This window comes from Rhinolophus ferrumequinum, chromosome 15, assembly GCF_004115265.2.
Source record: "Rhinolophus ferrumequinum isolate MPI-CBG mRhiFer1 chromosome 15, mRhiFer1_v1.p, whole genome shotgun sequence".
NCBI lineage: Eukaryota > Metazoa > Chordata > Mammalia > Chiroptera > Rhinolophidae > Rhinolophus > Rhinolophus ferrumequinum.
In genome coordinates, this window is record NC_046298.1 from 17,688,572 (window position 1) to 17,706,625 (window position 18,054).

Consider the following 18,054-nt stretch of genomic DNA (forward strand, 5'->3'; position numbering starts at 1 on the left):
AGTGCTGCCACTTAAAAATTGTCTGTTGACAAAACCACAGACTTCTACATTTGAAAGAGATTTTATTAGTTTAACACCATAATTGTATAAAGAAATGGAGTCTTAAGTATGCGAAGTAACTTGTCTAAGAATACCCATGGAGTTAGTGGAAGAGCATGTATTCAAATCAATCCTAATTTCTAGGCCACTCTTCTGCTTACAAATGTGCTTTTCCAGGTCTACCTTCTCATAGGAGCACAGTGCTATTCCCACTCTTTATTTTCAGACTTCTGCTCTTCGGTGGAACTATAAAACTTCTCCCATTCTTCCAGGTCTCTGGTATGAAGATGCCTAACTCTCTCCTTGCTCTGACCATTCACTATAGTCCCTTGCCCACAGGCTTTTTCAATTTGGATGTTCTAATTTCCATTTCCAGTTCCAGATCTAACCTACCTACCACCTTCCTCCCCTAAGTTCTCCCTCAGCTTATTTCCAATAGTGACAGCACCATTCTTTCTAGACTCACAACCTTGGTTGGTGGTGAAATCAGTCCTTTTTTTCCTCTCCCTCTTCTTACCATCACCACATTACACTAGTATCACGTTTTGTCCAGGTCCTGTGCATTTTGTCTAAATGATTTCCCTGCTTCTCTATTCTTTTGACCTTCAAAAAGTGACAGGTGTTTTGAAGCTGATTCCACCATTTACTAAGCAAATTATGTGAACTGTCAAAACTTCAGTTAACCTATCCATAAAGTGGAGTAGTAGTGATCTTAAAATGTTGTGAAGATAAACTGAAATAAGATACAAAAATTCAGTTGTAAAGTCTAACCCATAGATGCTCAATAAATATTTGTGGAATGAATAATTAGTTCCCTTCTCCTTATAGCTATAATGAGTATGAGTTTGAGGATTTTTTTTCAACTACCTAAACGATAAAAAGATTAGATGTTAATACTTGAAGATTTTTTAAAATGATTGTTAGTGTCTCCTTTGTTCTATGATCACATCAAATTCTAAGTATGGGATTTCTTTTGTCTTAGTCTATTTTTGTTTATAACAGCCCTGAAAGTATGTAATTCAGTGGTTTTTAACATATTCACGAGTTGTACAACCATCACCACTATCTAATCTTAGGACATTTTCATTATTCCAAAAAGAAATGTCATACACATTAGTAGTCACGCCCCATAACTCCTGGCAACCAACTTCCTATTTTCTGTCTGTATGGATTGGCCTGTTGTGTTTGGAATCAAACAATATATAGCCTTTCGTGTGTGGCCTTTTTTAGCATGTTTTCAAGGTTCATCTATGTTGTAGCATGTGTTAGAATTTCATTCCTTTTATGGCTGAATAATAGTCCATTGTATGGATAGACCACACATTGTTTATCCATTCATCATTTTGTAGACATTTGGGTTGTTTCCACTTTGGGGCTATTATGAACAAGGCTGCTATGAACATTTGAGTACAAGTTTTTATGTGGATATGTTTTCAGTTCTCAAGTTATATGCCTGTGAATGGAATTAGTATAGACTCTAGTTGATAAAGCAATCAATTTTCATTTCAAAGCAAAGTTCTCATGAACTAAAGGTTCTTATTTGGGGTGTTCCTTCCTATGTTGGTTCCTTAAGATTGAAATTCTTTGCACTGGACCTCACCGAGCACTGTGCTCCCTGAGGTGCTCGACACATCATGGAAACCAATAGAAAAGCAAGAGCCTGCAATCAGAAACCATACAAATGCCCCCACATAATAAAGGATGCTTTCATTAGCAAAGAGTAACAAAATAACCCCTAAATCTCCATGGTTTACTCTCACCAAAGCATTCATTTCATTTATCCCTTCCCCTGCCCCCCCCTCCCCGTTCCCATTTCATTTACTTTATATATGAGGTACACTTCAGGAATCAGAAGGGGAAAACTCTCCTAAAGGGATGCAAATTAAGTTAGATTAAGGTGAAAGTGTCCTATCCCTCTGCTCCAGAACATGAGCCTTTCGAGTGAGGTTAAGAACATTTCCCGTTCTTTCAGCCAATCCCCTTTCCAACCCAAACTGAATGGAAAGGGAGAGAGGAAGGCATCTAGAACAGCTTATGGAATGATGTTTCCATTCAGCTCAGGAGCAGGCTTCAAACACTGCCTTTACCGTTACAAAAAGCCATGGCAAGGGAAAAAGTGTCTTTGAAGTAAAGCTTGTTGTTGAGCTTCATATGATCTGTCACGCAGAGGTCGCTAACCACTCTTTTCTTGTTTTGCAGTGAATGAGATAATTGGGAGAGACATGTCTCAGATTTCTGTTTCCCAAGGAACAGGGGTAAGCAGGCAGTCTCCCCTCCCCGGTCCCGATTCGCTGGACTTAGGAAGATCCGACGGGCTCTGACAGTCTTGCTGCCACCTCGCACCCACCACGTACTTCTCAGCATGTTTCTCTCCTTGGACCTTGGGATTCCAACTCTGTGGCCTTCAGGACTGGTGCCAGGAGTTGGGATCACTGTGGGGAAAGCAGCATTCCTCCACCCCAGGCCTTGGGTATACTTTGTAAAAGAACAGGAGCAGCATAGGCTGTTTGAGCTTTGGGGACATGAGCTTTGCTTTTTATTTTTGAATAGGATTCTTGTATATGATGGGTGCTTTCAGTGTGAAGGCAGCAGGCTCTTCGTTAGAGGTGCTGCTTTTCCGGTGACCTGGTTGCTTAGTTAGGATTGGTGATTTGTACTGCTTTATGGTCATTTGAAGGACCTTTAGCTTTGATATTTTTAAAATAGGAACTTTTGATAAAAACCTTCCAGAGGCAAACAGAAAACTAATTCTCCCAAGCCCAGCCCTATGCCTCAGAAACTCAGCATGTCCTGAAGTCTTTCATAGATTCATAGGAAATAAAGCCAAATGTAGCTCATACCTCTTTATAAAACTGTTAGATAATAAGAGACCATTCCAATCATTGAAGTGTTGGAATACAAAACGACATTCCAGAGCATAGCCTTTTTGTAACTTTTTAGGTAATCTTCCTGCAATCTCTCCATACTGACTCCATGTTGAAATTGCTTTTTTCCCCTCAGGACCTTGGGTAAGATAGCTACATATAAGGTGACTTTGAAAGGTAAGGTTTTAGCTTGGTAGCTTTAATTTCCTGCCATCCTACAAACAAGTAGGCTTTGGAGTGCTCTTCCCTTTTGTGTCCTCTAGTCCCAGACCTTTTCCACATGGGATCATTTACATTTGCCTACTGTAACCTTTGAAGCCAGTCTCATCATGATGGTTTAGGCAACTTTGGTGGTTTTAACTCATCTCTAGGGGCCAGGCTGTGTCAGGAACTAAGCACAAATGAGCTATGTATGTTTCAGGACAGGAGCAGAGAAAATGCCAGACTGCAGATGGAAATCTTCGAAGATTCAAAGTGGTATGGAAGGCTTATTCCTCATTCTGTTTACAGCCTAAAACGATTCTGGCCTACCCTGTTCTATCTGCATGGCCTAAAAACCAGCCTTTTCCCAAAAAGGCTTTGAGGCAAATCCAAAAATGAGGTAGCATCATCGACCTGACCCTCCAGACCAAAGATGCCCTGGTGCTGCTGTGGGTGAGGCTGGTGCCCAAGGCAGGGCCAGCAAGAAACTCCAGCCTGCTGTCTACCAAAGGAGGTGCCCAACTTGGGTGCTTTTTTCAAGCCCTGCCCTTAACCTTCGCGTTAATGGGATGTTACTTGGCCAAGGCCTGGGCCGATTTCAAAGCCTCTGAAATTTGCAGTATGTTTTCATATGAAATGATGTACTTTCATTTATTCAGGAAGCAAATTTTTTGAGTGCCTACATGTGAGACAGTGTGCTGGGCTGGTCAAAGGCTTGATGCTGTTATCCCAGGGGATTGTGGGTCCTAGATGCCAGGATTCTGTACTAAGGCCGAGTTCTGCACAGAGGAAGCCGGCTCATTGCCCACCACCTGTAGTCAGCCAGGTAGGAGCTGTTGACCCAGGATGAGGAAGTGGTTTTTTTCTTTTAACCATGTTTTAGATTCCTCCCCTAAAACTAGTTAAGAAAAATGTTTTTCCTTTAGCAAATCACTCTGGTCCCTCTTAGAGCTGGGTGTTTTCATATTTTCTTTGAAAGTGAGTTTTGTGTCAGTGTGGATAGTGAAATTTTTCAGTGCCTGTGGTTGGGATCCCTCAGCTTCCTTTCGAGGTTGGCCCCCGAGATGAAGTTCCAGAGAGCTAGCCAGACTTGCCTCTACCCTCTTGCCCCTGGTGTAGCTGCCTCATATGGGATTCTTGCATGAGTTCTTGTAAGATCCACGGGGAGTTGCTCTGCTGTCCTCAAGAATAAAAGCCTCTATGATCCAGAGTTGCTATGCACCAAATTTTGATGCCTTTTAAATACCTTGATGCCTGTAGCACTAGAAATGCTTTCCTATTTAAAATAAAGGTTAAATTTTAAAATAGAGCTTTGTATACTACATAAGCAGTTTTGTATCAGCTTTGTAAAAGCCTTGGTGTTAAGAGTCAATATTTTTTTGGCTTTGTAGATAAAGACTTAAATTTTTGTGCAGCATAGTGGTGTTAAAGCACACATCCACTGGACTATGCAAATTGAGTTCTGGTAGCAGCCCTGAGCAGCTGGGCATATGCTAGCACCCACCCCTCCCCTTCCAGCCTGTGTGAGATCTTGGGTTGAGGAATGGGATGAGGAGCCTTCTGTTGACTGGAGATGCAGAGAAGTATGGCTGAAAATGGCTTTAATAGGAACAGATGTCTCCAGGATCGTGTGGTGCTGCCTGGGGTGCAGCCCCCCCCCCCCCCCTTGCCCAGGGCTAGTCACTATCACCAGAGCTCTGCTGGGTCTGGCTGTGAAGCCCTGTTTTGATACTCAGAACAGATGGTCATCTTTAAGGCTCAGATGGGCTCAAATTGAAACCTTGTATTTTATAAAATGAACGATGTTAAGTTAAGGAACTGGTTCTCAGTTATGTTTACAGCACTCGGGATTGTGTTTTCTTGTATGTTTTGTATTTTAAAATCTTTTATAGGAGTACAGTGCTCCTTACACAGATACAAAGGGAAGAGCCAGCAATTCAGGCTCCTCAGTTATAGTGCTGAAATAATAAACGGTGACAGGTCAACAGTCTCTTTGAAATCTGCCTGAGTTTTCCTCCGTCTGGGGCTGGTGTGGAGCCCCTCACTTTGGGGGCCAAAGCTAAGGGCACTTCGGCTTTTAAAAAGTCCACGTGGTTAGGAACCTTTGTTTATTTTATGGAGGAGAGGGTAGAGTTCCAAATTCTTTTCGAAGCTTCAGTTCTGCACCCTCTAATGGGTGCAAAGGACATTCCACGGTGTCTGCTGAGTTCAGGACAACTGGCCTGCCCACGGTGTGCACAAAAAGTAGGCGGAAAGTCCCCTTTAAAGTCAAGCCTGAGTTTTTGTGTGAGGGCCTCCTGCCCCCTAGTGTCTTCTGGGGATACTGCAGTACAGTCCATCAAAACAGCCTGTGGTTTTGCCATCTGATGTTCCTTAAGCCAAGCTGGAGGGGCTAGCACCCTTAGATGGGACCCCCCTGACACGAGGTGGCCACTGAGGTCCAAGTACCCTGGGGGCTGGGATCAGTGCTCTCTGTTCCTCTGCCCCCCACCACTGGGATCTCTCCTGAGAAGCTCCCAGGAGTCATGCATTGAAGGCCCCAGGGCTTCCATTTAAGGCAAGCCTGCTGTGGACGTCAGCCCCACGGAAGCTGTGGGCATAGGCCATAGCCAGAACAGACCAAAGGCGTTCTGGGTACTACTCAAGAGGCCCAGATCAGGCCATTGGGAACAAGGTAGCACCATTGCATCCCCAGCCCTGCACGCAGGGTCCAGCCATCATCTTTGGGGTGAACAGCAGAGCAATAAGTAGGGGATGGAGCTGGGGCTTGAGCTCCTCTGGGTGCCTTCTGAGAGCTTGGACAAGCCAGAAAGAAGCCACTGGTTCTCTGGATGCAGGAGAGACATGTTAGCTGAGGATATCAGCCAGCTCTTACCTTCTGGCTCCCTCACCTATAAACACACCCACTCTTTGGGGGCCTGTACCACAGTGCGAGGTGGTTCACCAACAGGCATCAGGCTGGTGTAGTCATCAGGGGCTAGCTGCAGAAGGGACAGAGATTTAGGGCAGGGGACTCCAGGCTCAGCCAGGTCCCCAAGCCCTGAGCCACCCCTGCAGCCACACCTCACCTGGTAGGCCTGGAAGACGCTGAGCAGATCCTTCATACCAGCTGTGTATGGGACACCCTGCATACGGACCAGGGCTCCCGGCTGGGACAACACTGAGGTGGGAGTGGAGGCCAGGGCAGCAGGGGGCGTGGTGAGGTAGCCCACAGTGGTGGGGGAGACGGGGGGGCTAGGGTGGGAGAGGCAGAGTTTTAGTAGTAGTCCCACATACAGCCTAGATGAAGACCTGCCTCCCTCTTCCCTTGCCTCTGCCTTGCTTGGTTCAGTTCCTCCTCCCTAAAACCCCTGCCTCTACAGTCATCTCCATCCTAGTTTGTAGATGGCATCAGCCAGCCACACCTGTCACTCCCTTGTCTCATAGACCTTGGGTTATTTGGCCCAGGCAGGGGATCATGTCCCTCCCCCAAACCAGGATGGGGCAGGCCTGTGGAGTTCGCTTAACAGCAAGGTACCTGGGGTAGTAGGCTGTGTAGTTCATGTAGAGTTGAGTGGCTGGCCCTGGATAGTAGGCAACGGGGGTGTGGGAAGCAGGTACCCTAGCAGCTGGGAGCAGTGCCGAAGAGGGATAGAGAGCTGCTGTCTCAGTGGGAATGAGTGTTGGGGTGGCCTGGAAGGTGGCGTAGGTGGGTGGCGAGAGGCCTAAAAGAAATAATAAGAGCACGTCTGCAGGGAGCCCAGCACTGCCCTGGGTGGGACAGCTGGAAAGGAATCCCTTTTGTAGCAAGTGAAAGTTGTAACAGCCTGGTCCCCACGTGCCTCCTCCTTTCCCAGCCCTGGAACACTCACAGGGCAGCTTGCAGGGTGGAGGGGACATGCCACTGCGGCCCAAAGTGCCCCCCATCAGCACACGGCTCATCTCCTCTGTGGAGCAGGGGACCACCTCCACGTAGCGTTCCTTCATCACTTTCTTATGGCAACGCTGAGCAGCAGCTAAGGCCCGCTCTGCTGATGTCATCTGGATGAAGGCATCGCCCGATGGCCGGCCCTGTGTACACCTTCTTGTAAGCAATCTGTCCTGTTATGAGAGTGCTTTCCTCCCAACCGCATACCCCTCCCTCCCTAACTATGGGTGCCCCCCCCCCCCCCCCCGCCACACACACACACTGACAGCAGCCTCACCTGCTGGTTGAGCACCATGTGCACACCATGGGGCCGAATGTCAGCCGCTGCCTCCCCTAAAAAGCTCAGGATGTCTTCGATGGTGGCTGTGTAGGGCAGGCCTCGAAGGCGTACACAATCTCTCCCAGTCCCAGCTGCCAGTGGGAAGGGGATGGGCAGCAGTGGAGCAGTCAGTGTAGGAAGGAGTGGACTGGATGCATAGCGGTTCAGGACCTAGTGAGGCAGGCAACAGGCTGGTCATGCCAAGTAGGGCAGGGACACGGGATGGAAGGGGCACCCTGGAGAAATACATAGCGGGTGGGGGAGCCCTGGGTGCTCACCTGCTGCACCTCGGCTGCAGTGCTCCGGAAGAGTTCAATGTATCGCTTACCCAGCATGCCCTTGTGCCTGCGCAGTGCAGCCTGTGCCAGCTCCTCGCAGGCAAAGAGTGCAAAGGCATCACCAGTGGGCCGGCCGTCAGGGTGGCGTACAAAGAGCAGCCCATCAGCACCCCCAGTCACTGGGCACTCTGGCCCCAGGAAGCCGAGCACATCTGTTGGCCCAGCCGAGAAGGGCAGTCCCCGCAGCCTCAGGATCACTTGGTCTTCCCGCGACAGGAAACGTGCCACCTCTAGTGATGTGCCTTGGGGGGGGGGGGGCGCGGGGACATGGGAGTTACCTACTAACTTCATGCCCTTCCAAATACCCACCCACACCTGGCACACGGGAGCAGAAAGGCAAGGGGTGTCGGGGAAGTGGGACATGGGTTAAGAACCAGGGGGAGCTAGGCACTGCTGAGGTCACACTTACCCCCTGCGATCTTTACAAATTCCTCTCCCGTTGCTTTGTATACCTGTGGGCACAGTGGGGACAGCCTGTGGGTCTTAGGCCTGGCTGGCCTCAGCTCTCCTCTGCTCCACTCCCAGCCCAAAGCCCCACCTCGATATAGCGGACACCCATGTGGTGCTTGTGTCTCTGCAGCGCTAGGTCCCGCTGCTCGCTGTCCACAAAACGGATGAGGGCCTCGCCATTTCTGCGGCCCTGGGCGTTGAGGCAGAGCGCTACACCACCCCTGTGGAGCCAGTGCTGCGTTAGTGCCTCCTGGGTAGGCCTGCCCTCCTGGGCCCACCCATCCTGCTGCACTCACCTGGCAATGTTGAGACCTTTGAAGAAACGAGCCACGTCCTGGTCTGATGACTGCCAGGGTAGCCCACGGGCCCGAACTACTGTCTCGCTGTCCACCACGTCGGCCTTGCTGCTGTGTGGGCAAGGCACAGGGTCAGAGCTGGCCAGCTGTTGTCAGCCCCACCCCTGCCCCCCACTTACCAAGGTCCTGTCTCATATTTCTGCTTTATCACCTCAGGCTTCGAAAACAATTGACCTGAGAGGAGATGGCATGGGGGTCAGCAGGGTCTGGTGGAGGGGCCCTCCCCACCAAGCTCTGCAAAAAGAGGACAGTTGAGGGGGATGAGGAGGTGGCAAAGGGGCTTCCATTTCATGGTCTCTCAGGGAAAGTAACAAATGGAGAGAGGGACTTCGAGGAATTAATAGGCAGGCGTTCACCAGGCCCTGAGAGAGAGCAGGTGACAGGTGGTGAGGGGAACCTTACCACCAGGCCCTTCAAGCAGGTGGAGGATGACAGCTACCATTGTCTTCACTTCCCAGACCCCAAAGTCGTCCTCTGTGGCATCTGTCTCCAGCCCCAAGTCTATGAGCAGAGACATAACTAAGAAAAACATCCAAGCACAAGAGGGCCAGCAGGAGCCCTAATCGTGGTCCCACCTACGCCCACGTCTACACAGACACATGCAGAATCCCAGTAAACACACTTGTTTTGGCCCAGCTCATGTATGCCCTTACAGGTCCACAGCCCAGACACGTAGACATATGCCCACTTTCCAAATACGCCCCAGCACAGACACAGACATGCACTCAAGGACTCAGCACATAATGTCAACTTGCATGTATTCATATAACCCACCAGCATGCACATACTCAGACACAGAGCCTACAGCCACCCCTCCACTTTAACCCTGCTGGGTCACAGATACCCTGTGCCATGGTGGCCACCGTGAGGTCCCTGGCAAGGCGGGCGCTCGGGTGCTGCACATGGAACTCTCTGCGGAGGTCGTAGAAGGAGAAGAAGGTGTCGGGGAGCACCAGGTTCTGGGGGTACATGTGAGTGGGGGTGAATGGGGGGAACAGAGCTGCCCTGCCCACCCTGACAATTGGGGTCCTAGGAACCCTACCCCCTATTGTGCCCTCAGTGGCATACCTTCCTGGAGGCCTCGGGGTGCAGGACCTGTCGCAGCAGCTGCTGCCCATCAGTGCAGAGCACGTAGGGGGCCCCGCCCAGCAGAGCCACATCCCCGTTCACCAGCTGTGAGAACTGGGGATAGGGAGTGGGGAGAGACAGACACAGACTCATAGCTGGGCAGGCAGGAAGAAAGGGTGCAGGCTGCAAAGCTGGTTCAGCCAGATGTTCAGCCCTACCCTGCTTGGGGAGTAGGTGGCCACGCCTGTTGGGCCTGGCTCCATGTCCGTGTCCCCATTCTCCCCCAGTCCACTGTCACCTTCTCCAGGCCGAATGGGGGCAGTGACATATCACCCAAGCCCCCATTACACACACCACAGGAGTCTGGAGTGGGGCCAGAGCAAACACCTGGTGGAGTGGGACAAGCAGGTGGGAAGGGGCGGGGCAGAGCAGGTTAAACCTGTCCCTGACCAGGCACCACCCTCAGACAGGTGGGGGAGGCCCAGTCCTGCCTGAGGCCCATCCGGCTCATGGTCAATGGCAGCCACGCCTCTAGGTCTGACCAACCGAGGGGCAGAGAAACTCCAAGGACAGAGCTCCACACCTGGACAGCAGGAGCAGCGTGAGCTTTGACCCACACCCCATCGACCGGCTGGCACTGAGCTGTTTGCTCACAGAGGGGGTGGCACTCCTGAAGTTGCCCAGCCCCTCCCCCAGCCTCCATCCCTGCAGGAGAATAGGTATAAGCACTAAGAACAGGCGCAAGAACCTCCCCCACGCCAGTTTTACAATCTGAGGCAGGCAGAGCAAGGCAACCCAGCTCTCCTTCAGCACACTCCCCAAGTAGGGGCTAGTCGGGAAGCCCTTCTGGAATAGACTAAGTTCAACACGTTTGTGCTTCCATTTACTCAGGAACCACCAGAGTTGTTGGAAGATTAAAGAATTTGTGCGTGTGAAGCACTTAACTCATTACACTCAAGAGTCGAGCAGGAGGTGAGCACAGTAATGAAGATAAAAAAGAAAAGAGCAGTGGAAACCGTCTCCCACTTCACCTGGAGCCGGGAGTCACCCTAGCTAGGCCTTTGCACTCAGGAGGCAGGTAGCCCCCAGGCGGGGTCCGGACAGCGCCCACGCCTGGCCAGCCGGCCGGGACAGGCCTAGACGAGCAGCTTACACCTGGCGGCGTCTGCCTCTGGGGCAGACACCGCCCTACGCCCCCGCTCCAGCGTCTCCCAGGCGGGTGGGTGGGCCCAGGACACAGGCAGCAGGGACCGTGACCTATGACCAAGCCCAGGACACTCAGCCCTTTCGGTTTCCGGCTGCTGTTCTGGGAGACCTTGCCCGGCTGGTTCCCGGAGGCGTCTCGGTCTCAGCCTTGCTACCCCCTGGCCAGGGACTCTGGGACGGGTCTCACGGCCTCCATCCCCACCCTCTCAGTAAGGTGGATCTGGAAAGGCTGAAAAGCAAGACCCCACAGGAATGGCCCGCACAAGCGGACACACGCACACGCGGGAGCTGCTGAAAGTTTCAAACAACAGGCACCCGTCCTACCGCCCTGGCCAGTTAATCGCGGTGCGCCAGGCCTCGCCTCCTGCCGCCTCTCCCGCCGAGAAATGTCCCCGCGGCCCAGCAGTGTCTCCACTCACCCCGGCCCCAGCGCTCACCTGCTGCAGCACCTTGTCCAGCGGCTCCGCCCGCGCCAGGCTGTCGGCGCTCAGGCCACTCGCCTCGCGGCACTGCGGGCTCAGTGCGGCCGCCTCGGCGCGAATCAGTGATTTGTGCAGCGTCCCCACCTGCGAGCCGCGGAGGAAACCGATCAGCCACTACGCCCCTCGGATCCTGAAGCTCCCTGGGGACTTCACCGTCGCCTTTCCACCCTACCTGGCGGCTCCTCGGCTCCACCACTTGCCACACTAAGAGTATTAAGTCGGTCTCATCGGAGCCCAGGTCTGGCCCCAGCGCACCCGCCGTGGCCCCGAACAGTACGACCAGGGGTCCAGGCTCTGGGCCGGGGTCCGCGGTGGAGTTTGCGGCGGGGTTCGGACCCGGGGGCGGTGGCTGGGGTGGCGGCGGAGTCATGGCCGCAGAGGAAGGGGGCGCTCGGCCACACACACGCGGACCGACGAGGCGCACGCACGCACCGACCGATGGCAGACGCGGATCAGCTTGGGCGGGACACCGTGTGTTGGGGGCGGCACCTACGGCAGGGCTGGCGCAGTGGGCGCTGCTGAGACCCGCCCGCGGGGCCCCGCAAGGCGGGGCAGCTCCCGGCCCCCGCCCTCTCTGGGCAAGTTACCTGTCCGCCCCGCGGGCCACGTGACCGAGGGCGGCTCCGGGAGCCTTGGGGGAGGGCTGCTAGAACCTAACCCAGAACAGGCGTGCTCAGACGCCTGGCCTGGGCGTGAGCTTAGGGCTCGGATTCCCATTCCCTCAGCCAGCTGACTTCTGGGACAACCCCATCCCCATCCTCCTCCTTCCCGCTCCATGAGGCCTCCGCCAAGGAAAGGGCAAAACCACAGCCCTCTAGTCCTAAGGATCACATTGGACTTGTGAAAATCACCAGGAAGCAGTCTAGGATTGGTGGGGGTCACGACGACCGGTGTGGGGGTGACAGAAGTAAGTCACCAAGGGTCAAAGGAGGCGATGAGAGTTACCAGGTATCACCCAGAGGCTTGTGGGGGAATCACCAGAGGTCGACTGGGGGCGGGGGGATGGGGATCACCAGAGGTCATTAGAGCGGGGTGGGGGCGGGGGGAGGGCTAGAGGACACAGGGCAGGACTTTCCATGCAGGTGCGAAGACCGGACCTTAGCTTGGCTCCAGGAAGTGCCCGCGGTGCCAAAGCGCAGTCGGAGGTGCGCAAGCCTCGGTGCTGGGGAACGAGGGAGCAACCCCGCAACTCCCGAGAGAGGCACTCAAGACGAGCCTAAACCAGATGGTCCGGGCCTGGGGCCTCACCCTTACCCTACGTGAGGACTCCTGCCTATTTTTGTCGCCCTACCCCCTTGACGACGGGCCTGTTGCCTGGAGATGTAAGCGCGTTGGCGGGTGGGGACTAGCGGCAAATGTGTCAAGTGTGCGTGCGGGAGTCGCTGATCCTCTTCTCCAATCCGGACCAACATCCCAATTGGGACAGTGCCACGTGCAGGGCTTCCAGCACTTTTTCGACCCGTCGATCTTGGTGAGGCTCCTTTGAGGCGCGTTTCCAGGCAGCCCGAACTTCCCCAAATTCTCTCATTTATGTGACTGAGAAACTGAATGAGAATCCGGCGGGAAGAAGGTACTCCAGCCTGTCAAGAACAAAGACATGGGGTTGCCAAGACCGATCTGAAACAGGCAGGAGCCGCACCTCGCGGTTTCGCAAAAGCAGGGCGCTGTTTCCAGAGCTTCGGACAATGGGGAGAGCGGAAGACCGGGACATGGAGGGGGCCTCCAAGGCTTTGCCCATTGAACCCACACTGCAGTGAGTCCCCACTTGACCGATAAAGAGACTGAGGCGCCCGGGACGGAAGTGACTCGCGCCGGGACACGGCGGCCGGGAGAGTGGGAAGTAGACAGTTCTAGCGGATTCAGGCGACCAGCATTTCCCCTTGGGGTGTAGGTAGGTGGTGTCCGCGGGCGGCTGCGGGTCTCTGGACCGCGGACCCGGGCCTGCCCGTTTGTCCCCACCCCTGAAAGCACTAAGCCAATCAGGCTCGAGGGAGGAAGGGCCCTCGCTCTTCGGGCCCCGCCCCCTCTAGATAAGCCAGGAATGTCAAATATTTGTTCGCGGGGCGGGGCGCAACAGCAAGGTAAGGCCCCTCCCCCACCCACCCTAGAGCGCGCGTGCGCCAGGCGTAGTCGGGCCCTTCTCCCCGCCAAGCTTTTGCTGCCAACTCGCCTTCATCCCAGCAGTGCCTCAGCCCTGGGGCCTCTCCTAAAACTTCCCTGGCCAGGTGCATAGCTCCTGTCCGGCTCTTGTCGGGGCTGCTGCTACAGGTCAGTGCCCCGGCATCCCTCGTGGGCCATCAGGGCTCTGCTTAATGTCTGTCTAACCCATCCTAGCGCCTCCATGCAGTCAACCTTTAGACCTTTGTTCTAGGCCTTTCCCTATTCGTCTTTCAGGGTGGGTCTCGAAATCCCGTCCTCCTGGAAGCCTCCCTTTCAAGGTGACTGACCTTTCCAGTGTGGTACCTCTGGCCGTCCTAAGCGCATTCCCATGGGACCGCATTCCCATTCATGCGTGTCCAGGTCCCTGCTCGGTAGTGAACCTGAGGCTAGGGGCTGGCAGTGTGGGGAGGCTCCCCAAAACCCCTGTGCGTCCCACCTCCCGCCCCTACCCGCATGAGACTTGGATTCACCTTGAAAACCTAAATTCATTAAAATAACCTTAGAGCCCTGCTTTGTTGAGCTCTTTTTTACACATCTTCAGATGGGTGCTTCCACATCACCCCATTAATACTAAACATCCGTGCTCCTGTCCCCAATTAGCTTTCGTATCTCCTTTCCCCCTTCACTCCCCCCCACTAAACCAACAGCTAACACAAATCACTTGTCTCCCTGCCCCACCCACAAGAACACCAGATCCTTGAGGACAGGCTCATCCCCTGCGCCTATCTCTGGGCCTAGCATGTAGCACATACAATTGGCCCTCCTAACTCGCGGTTCCACATCTGTGGAGTCAACCAACAGTGGATCAATTTTTTTTTTAATTCCACAAAGTCGATCCCTAAATACAGTATAATAACTATTTACATAGCATTTACATTAGATGTTATAAGTAATCTAGAGGTGATTTAAAGCGTAGGGCAGAAAGTGCCTAGGTTATATGCAAATACTACACCATTTTATATCAGAGACTTAAGCATGTGGAGAATTTTGGTATTGGGGGGCTGGGAGGGGTGGGGGTCTGGAACCAATCCCCCCAAGATACTTAGGAAGCACTACAATTGCTCAAGACTTACTGAATGAATTATTGACTTGCTTTGTCTGCCTCTGAGTAGTCCAAGGATAGTAACCTTCCCTGGGGCCACAGGGCCTTTACATAGTCAGTCTGCTTTCTTTCTTTCCTTCCCAAGCCACCCTTGCCCTAGTTAACTAACCCTGCTCTTCCTCCAGATTTTCCCCCTTCAGGGCACCTCATTCTGTAACAGAGGTCCCTACTGTAGTTTGAAACGTCTGTTTTTCATTGATAAATGTCCTCTGCCCCATCTGCTAGGATTCACGAATCATGAATGAATGAATCAGAGATAAGATAAATGAGAGGTGTGAGCGAGTCTCCAATCGCCCTGCCAGATGACTTTCCCAAACCGTACCCCAGGTATTTGGGAGAAAGTAACTTGGTCTCGCCAGCAGGGGCTCGTGGAATCTCATCCGGAATCTCGTCCTCGCCTCTTCGCCTCGCTTCTTCGTGGCAGGACTCGCCTCATGAGTCCTGTCACAAAGGCAGCGGTCGCTCCAGCCGCCGGTACATGAAGGTCAGAGCGGATATAGGGTGGGGATCTTCCCGTGGGGAGGGGAATCTGGCCGTTCTTATGGGCCTCCGGGGAGTCTAGGAGTGGTGTAAAAGCCCTCCCTCCCAGGCCATAAAATATCCCGCTGTGGGAGAGGATTCGACGCTCGGTGCCTGCTGGGGTCCCTCCCCCGCCCCTCCCCCCCGCCGATGATCCACACTCCCTAGCCCAGGCCCATCCCCACCCTCAGCTGGGCCAGCTGTCACCCTTCCTTATCTCCCGGGACTCCAGAGTAGCAAGAACGCTGGGCCCACCAAGGCTCCTATCACCGCGCCTTTGCGGAATCGCCGCTGAATTCCCACCAGAGGGCGCACTGACTCTGTCTCTTGACCGAGGTATTGCGGTCAGAGGAGCGGAGCGTGCACTGAAGTGAAAGGGGAAGGCCCTAATACTACCCACTGGCTAATACTATCCTCCCTTAGGCTTGAGAATCTCCGTGGCTTCTGGCTCGCTGGACATAGGCCACGTTTTTAAACTTGGTTTTCAGGGCCCTCAACCACTCTGTTCCACTCTCACCCACTATGTGCTCTAGACACACAGGTGGGATTGTTCGGGTCTGGAGGCTGTTGTATTATACTGGCTAAGCTCACTGCCTGGAGCACCCACCGACCTACTCATCCCCTTGTTTTCCTGGCAAACTCCTACTTATCTTTGAAGACCGGTCTTTAATTCTTCCTCCAGGCAGCCTTCCTTGATGTCTAAGCCAGGTTAGATACCCTGTTCTGGGCCCCTTTCCCCCAAGGTTCAGTCATGATTGTGTCAGTGTTTGGCGTCTCATGAATCCAGGGAGGCTCTGGCAGCAGAGGAATAGAAGCGTACTGAGCTATTAGCTTTAGGAGACTCACTTGGCTTCCAAATAGGCTCAGCTATGGCTACCAAACCAGCTCAGAAGCCCTGATCTTGGTTGGTTGCCCCAAGCCCATCCACCCACCTGGTCCAGGTAGAGGAGCTTGCAGCTTGGGCAAAGGAGAGGGAATGCAAAGAGCCCAGTAACACAGGAGGGGTAAAGGCTGTTAGCTGGATTTTCACCTGAGGAAGATACCACAACTGGCTTGGCTCTTCAGCCTCTGGATTTATTTCCTACCTCTGGTCTTCGCTCAAAATGTTCCTCTCCACAGGAACACCCTCCCTATTTCCCAGTCTTTTCCAGAACTCACATCCAGCCCTTGGACCTCTCAGTTCCTTATCTTCTTCTCTAGGTTTGACAGACACCAGGACCCTATCCTGGAAGGTAGAGAACGGGTGTATCAATCATTCATGCAACATATGTTAAGCACTTGCTGTGTGCCAGATACTGTGCTGGTGGTAACTAGTAACCCAGGAGGCGACAGTAATAGGACATGTGAAGGATTTGCTCTTCCAGTGATTGTATTTTAATGGGAGCCAGGCAGGGGCTGCTTCAAAGCCAATGGTCATGTTGGACGGAGGCCTAAATGCAGAGCTCAGTTGAGTTCCCAAAAGTTGGGGCGGCAGAATGATCCTAGTGGAATAAGTACAGAAGTCCTGAGGGAGAATGAGGTTGTCTTGCTCTAGGCAGCAAGGAAGCCATTGAGGCTGGAAATTAGAAAGCTGGAGAAAGGGGGGAGTAGAAATCAGGGGAGATGGTCAGAGTACCCTGCAGGATCCTCACTCACTATCAGTGAAATGCGTATGATGAATGCAATGGGAGGGTCACGAGTGGGGTTAGGCAGACAGTGATAGGGCCTGGCTTACTGTTTAATGATTTCAACCTCGTATGTGGAGAACAACCCACAGGAATAAGGGACAAATTGGGACATCAGTGAGGAAGCTACTATGGGGATTAGGGTAGTCTGGTTTGGGGAGGGTAGAGCTGGCAAGACTGGTGACCATCTGATTGTGGGCCTGAAAGTCAGGGAGGTATTTAGAGTCCAGGGTGACCCCAGGTCTGCAGCCATCATGTGGATAGTGGGATCATGTGAAATGGGGGGACCCTCACCTTCTGACCCTTCTTCACAATGCCAGCATGGATCATTACTGACCAAGCCTTGGAAACCCCTCCCCTAATGGCCATGGTTTCTATTACCTGCAGGGCCGTGGGAGTGAGCACCTCAGGAACTGCTCCTGAGGACAGGGCCACCCTGTGATGGCCCTCAGCGTCACCTGAGGCTGTTGGGCTGACAAGACATTCAGACTGTGCCAGAGTGCAGAGTGCAAAGCACTGTCTTGTTCCCTACCGTCTCCCCACTTAACCCTTCGCTCTGGTCTCCTGCCTGTCCCTGCTAGATTGGTCCTTAGTAACCCCTCTGCTGGGCCCGGGATGGAGGCGAGGGAGGCAGGTGTGCTAATTTTTTTTGGTGGGGAGGAGTGTCACTGGGTCAGGGCCTGAGGTGGGACATAGTTGGACCTCAAAAGAGGAGGCTACCTCCTCCACCGGTGTGTTTCAGTATAAGAACACAGGAGAGGCAGGCCAAGATAGTGAGTAGATTCATTGAAGGGCACTCTGAGAGTCTGGAAAGGGTCAATTACTGAGTAAGAGGAAGAAAGGAAGGAAGGGGAAGAATAGAGGTCTTAAGACCAGCTGACCAGGGTGTGACTGGCCCTCGGGAGGGAGTGTGGGATCAAGACTTCCAGTCTCCAAACCCATGACTCCCTCTCCCAGAGCGATGCATGATGCTGGCATATTACCGGCTGTCAAGTCTCTATCCCCTCTGTTCACCCCCAATTCCTCACTCAGGGAGCCTGTATCCTCTCTGGATCCCCAGGTTTGCTTGGGGTGGGAGTAATGGGGGGACCACGAAGTCCCAACCCGCTCTGCGGGAGGGATTACTCAACTCGAAGTTTATGCTCCGCAGCGCCTCCGCGGCGATTTATGAATCGCCGCTCTGCCCGACCTATTCCAGATCCCAGATCACGGAGGCGCTGCGGAGCATAAACTTCGAGTTGAGTAATCCCTCCCGCTCTGCGGGGGAACTTGCCGATGGGTCATGGCGCAGGGTCGAGGCTCAAGCCTCGAGTACTCAACACTGGGTGCAAACTGCTTGATTGGGCAGGGTAACTCCACACTCCGGGCCCCTAACAAGG

The 18,054-nt window shown here is 53.2% G+C and overlaps 2 protein-coding genes and 1 long non-coding RNA gene across 7 annotated transcripts in view; 2 read left to right on the plus strand and 1 right to left on the minus strand.

The window, feature by feature from the left end:
• NFATC3 (nuclear factor of activated T cells 3) overlaps positions 1–4,935 on the plus strand; it is a 97,277-nt gene extending 92,342 nt beyond the window's left edge. For 2 of the 3 annotated variants that reach the window (XM_033129121.1, XM_033129120.1), the window contains one exon: positions 2,239–2,776. Coding sequence is in view for 2 of the 3 variants with exons in the window: in XM_033129120.1 (XP_032985011.1) it covers positions 2,239–2,360 (122 nt within the window). In the remaining variant the exon portion in view is untranslated. Of the gene's footprint in view, positions 1–2,238 lie in introns of all 3 variants that reach the window. The other variant, XM_033129119.1, reaches the window with a different exon arrangement.
• Positions 4,936–5,078: 143 nt separating this feature from the next.
• On the minus strand, positions 5,079–11,773 carry ESRP2 (epithelial splicing regulatory protein 2). Of its 3 annotated transcripts, none has more exons than XM_033129124.1 (16): positions 11,403–11,773; positions 11,186–11,314; positions 9,543–9,656; positions 9,319–9,433; positions 8,877–8,975; positions 8,594–8,648; positions 8,415–8,522; positions 8,207–8,339; positions 8,078–8,120; positions 7,609–7,910; positions 7,289–7,501; positions 6,956–7,154; positions 6,622–6,808; positions 6,173–6,338; positions 6,029–6,085; positions 5,079–5,931 (listed from the first exon to the last, which is right to left on the minus strand). In XM_033129124.1, the coding sequence occupies exons 1-16, from the start codon at positions 11,598–11,600 to the stop codon at positions 5,746–5,748; spliced, it is 2,304 nt and encodes a 767-aa protein (XP_032985015.1). In that variant the 5' UTR covers positions 11,601–11,773; the 3' UTR covers positions 5,079–5,745. The 3 variants fall into 3 exon arrangements, with proteins under 3 accessions (XP_032985015.1, XP_032985014.1, XP_032985013.1); XM_033129123.1 differs by having other exon boundaries at positions 8,415–8,525; XM_033129122.1 differs by having other exon boundaries at positions 8,415–8,552.
• Positions 11,774–12,260: 487 nt separating this feature from the next.
• On the plus strand, positions 12,261–17,785 carry LOC117035274 (uncharacterized). The gene is made up of 3 exons (XR_004425191.1): positions 12,261–13,498; positions 14,855–14,976; positions 15,545–17,785. It is a non-coding gene; the product is annotated as an uncharacterized LOC117035274 (long non-coding RNA).
• Positions 17,786–18,054: the final 269 nt, after the last annotated feature.

Bases quoted from the DNA above. Each gene is read 5' to 3' on its own strand.
- ESRP2 (XM_033129122.1), bottom strand. From the start codon at position 11,600: ATGACTCCGCCGCCACCCCAGCCACCGCCCCCGGGTCCGAACCCCGCC. The intron at 7,911-8,077 runs GTAAGTGTGACC...CCCCCCCCCAAG, and splicing joins ATTTGTAAAGATCGCAGGGG to GCACATCACTAGAGGTGGCA. The intron at 6,809-6,955 runs GTGAGTGTTCCA...TATTTCTTTTAG, and splicing joins TCCACCCTGCAAGCTGCCCT to GCCTCTCGCCACCCACCTAC.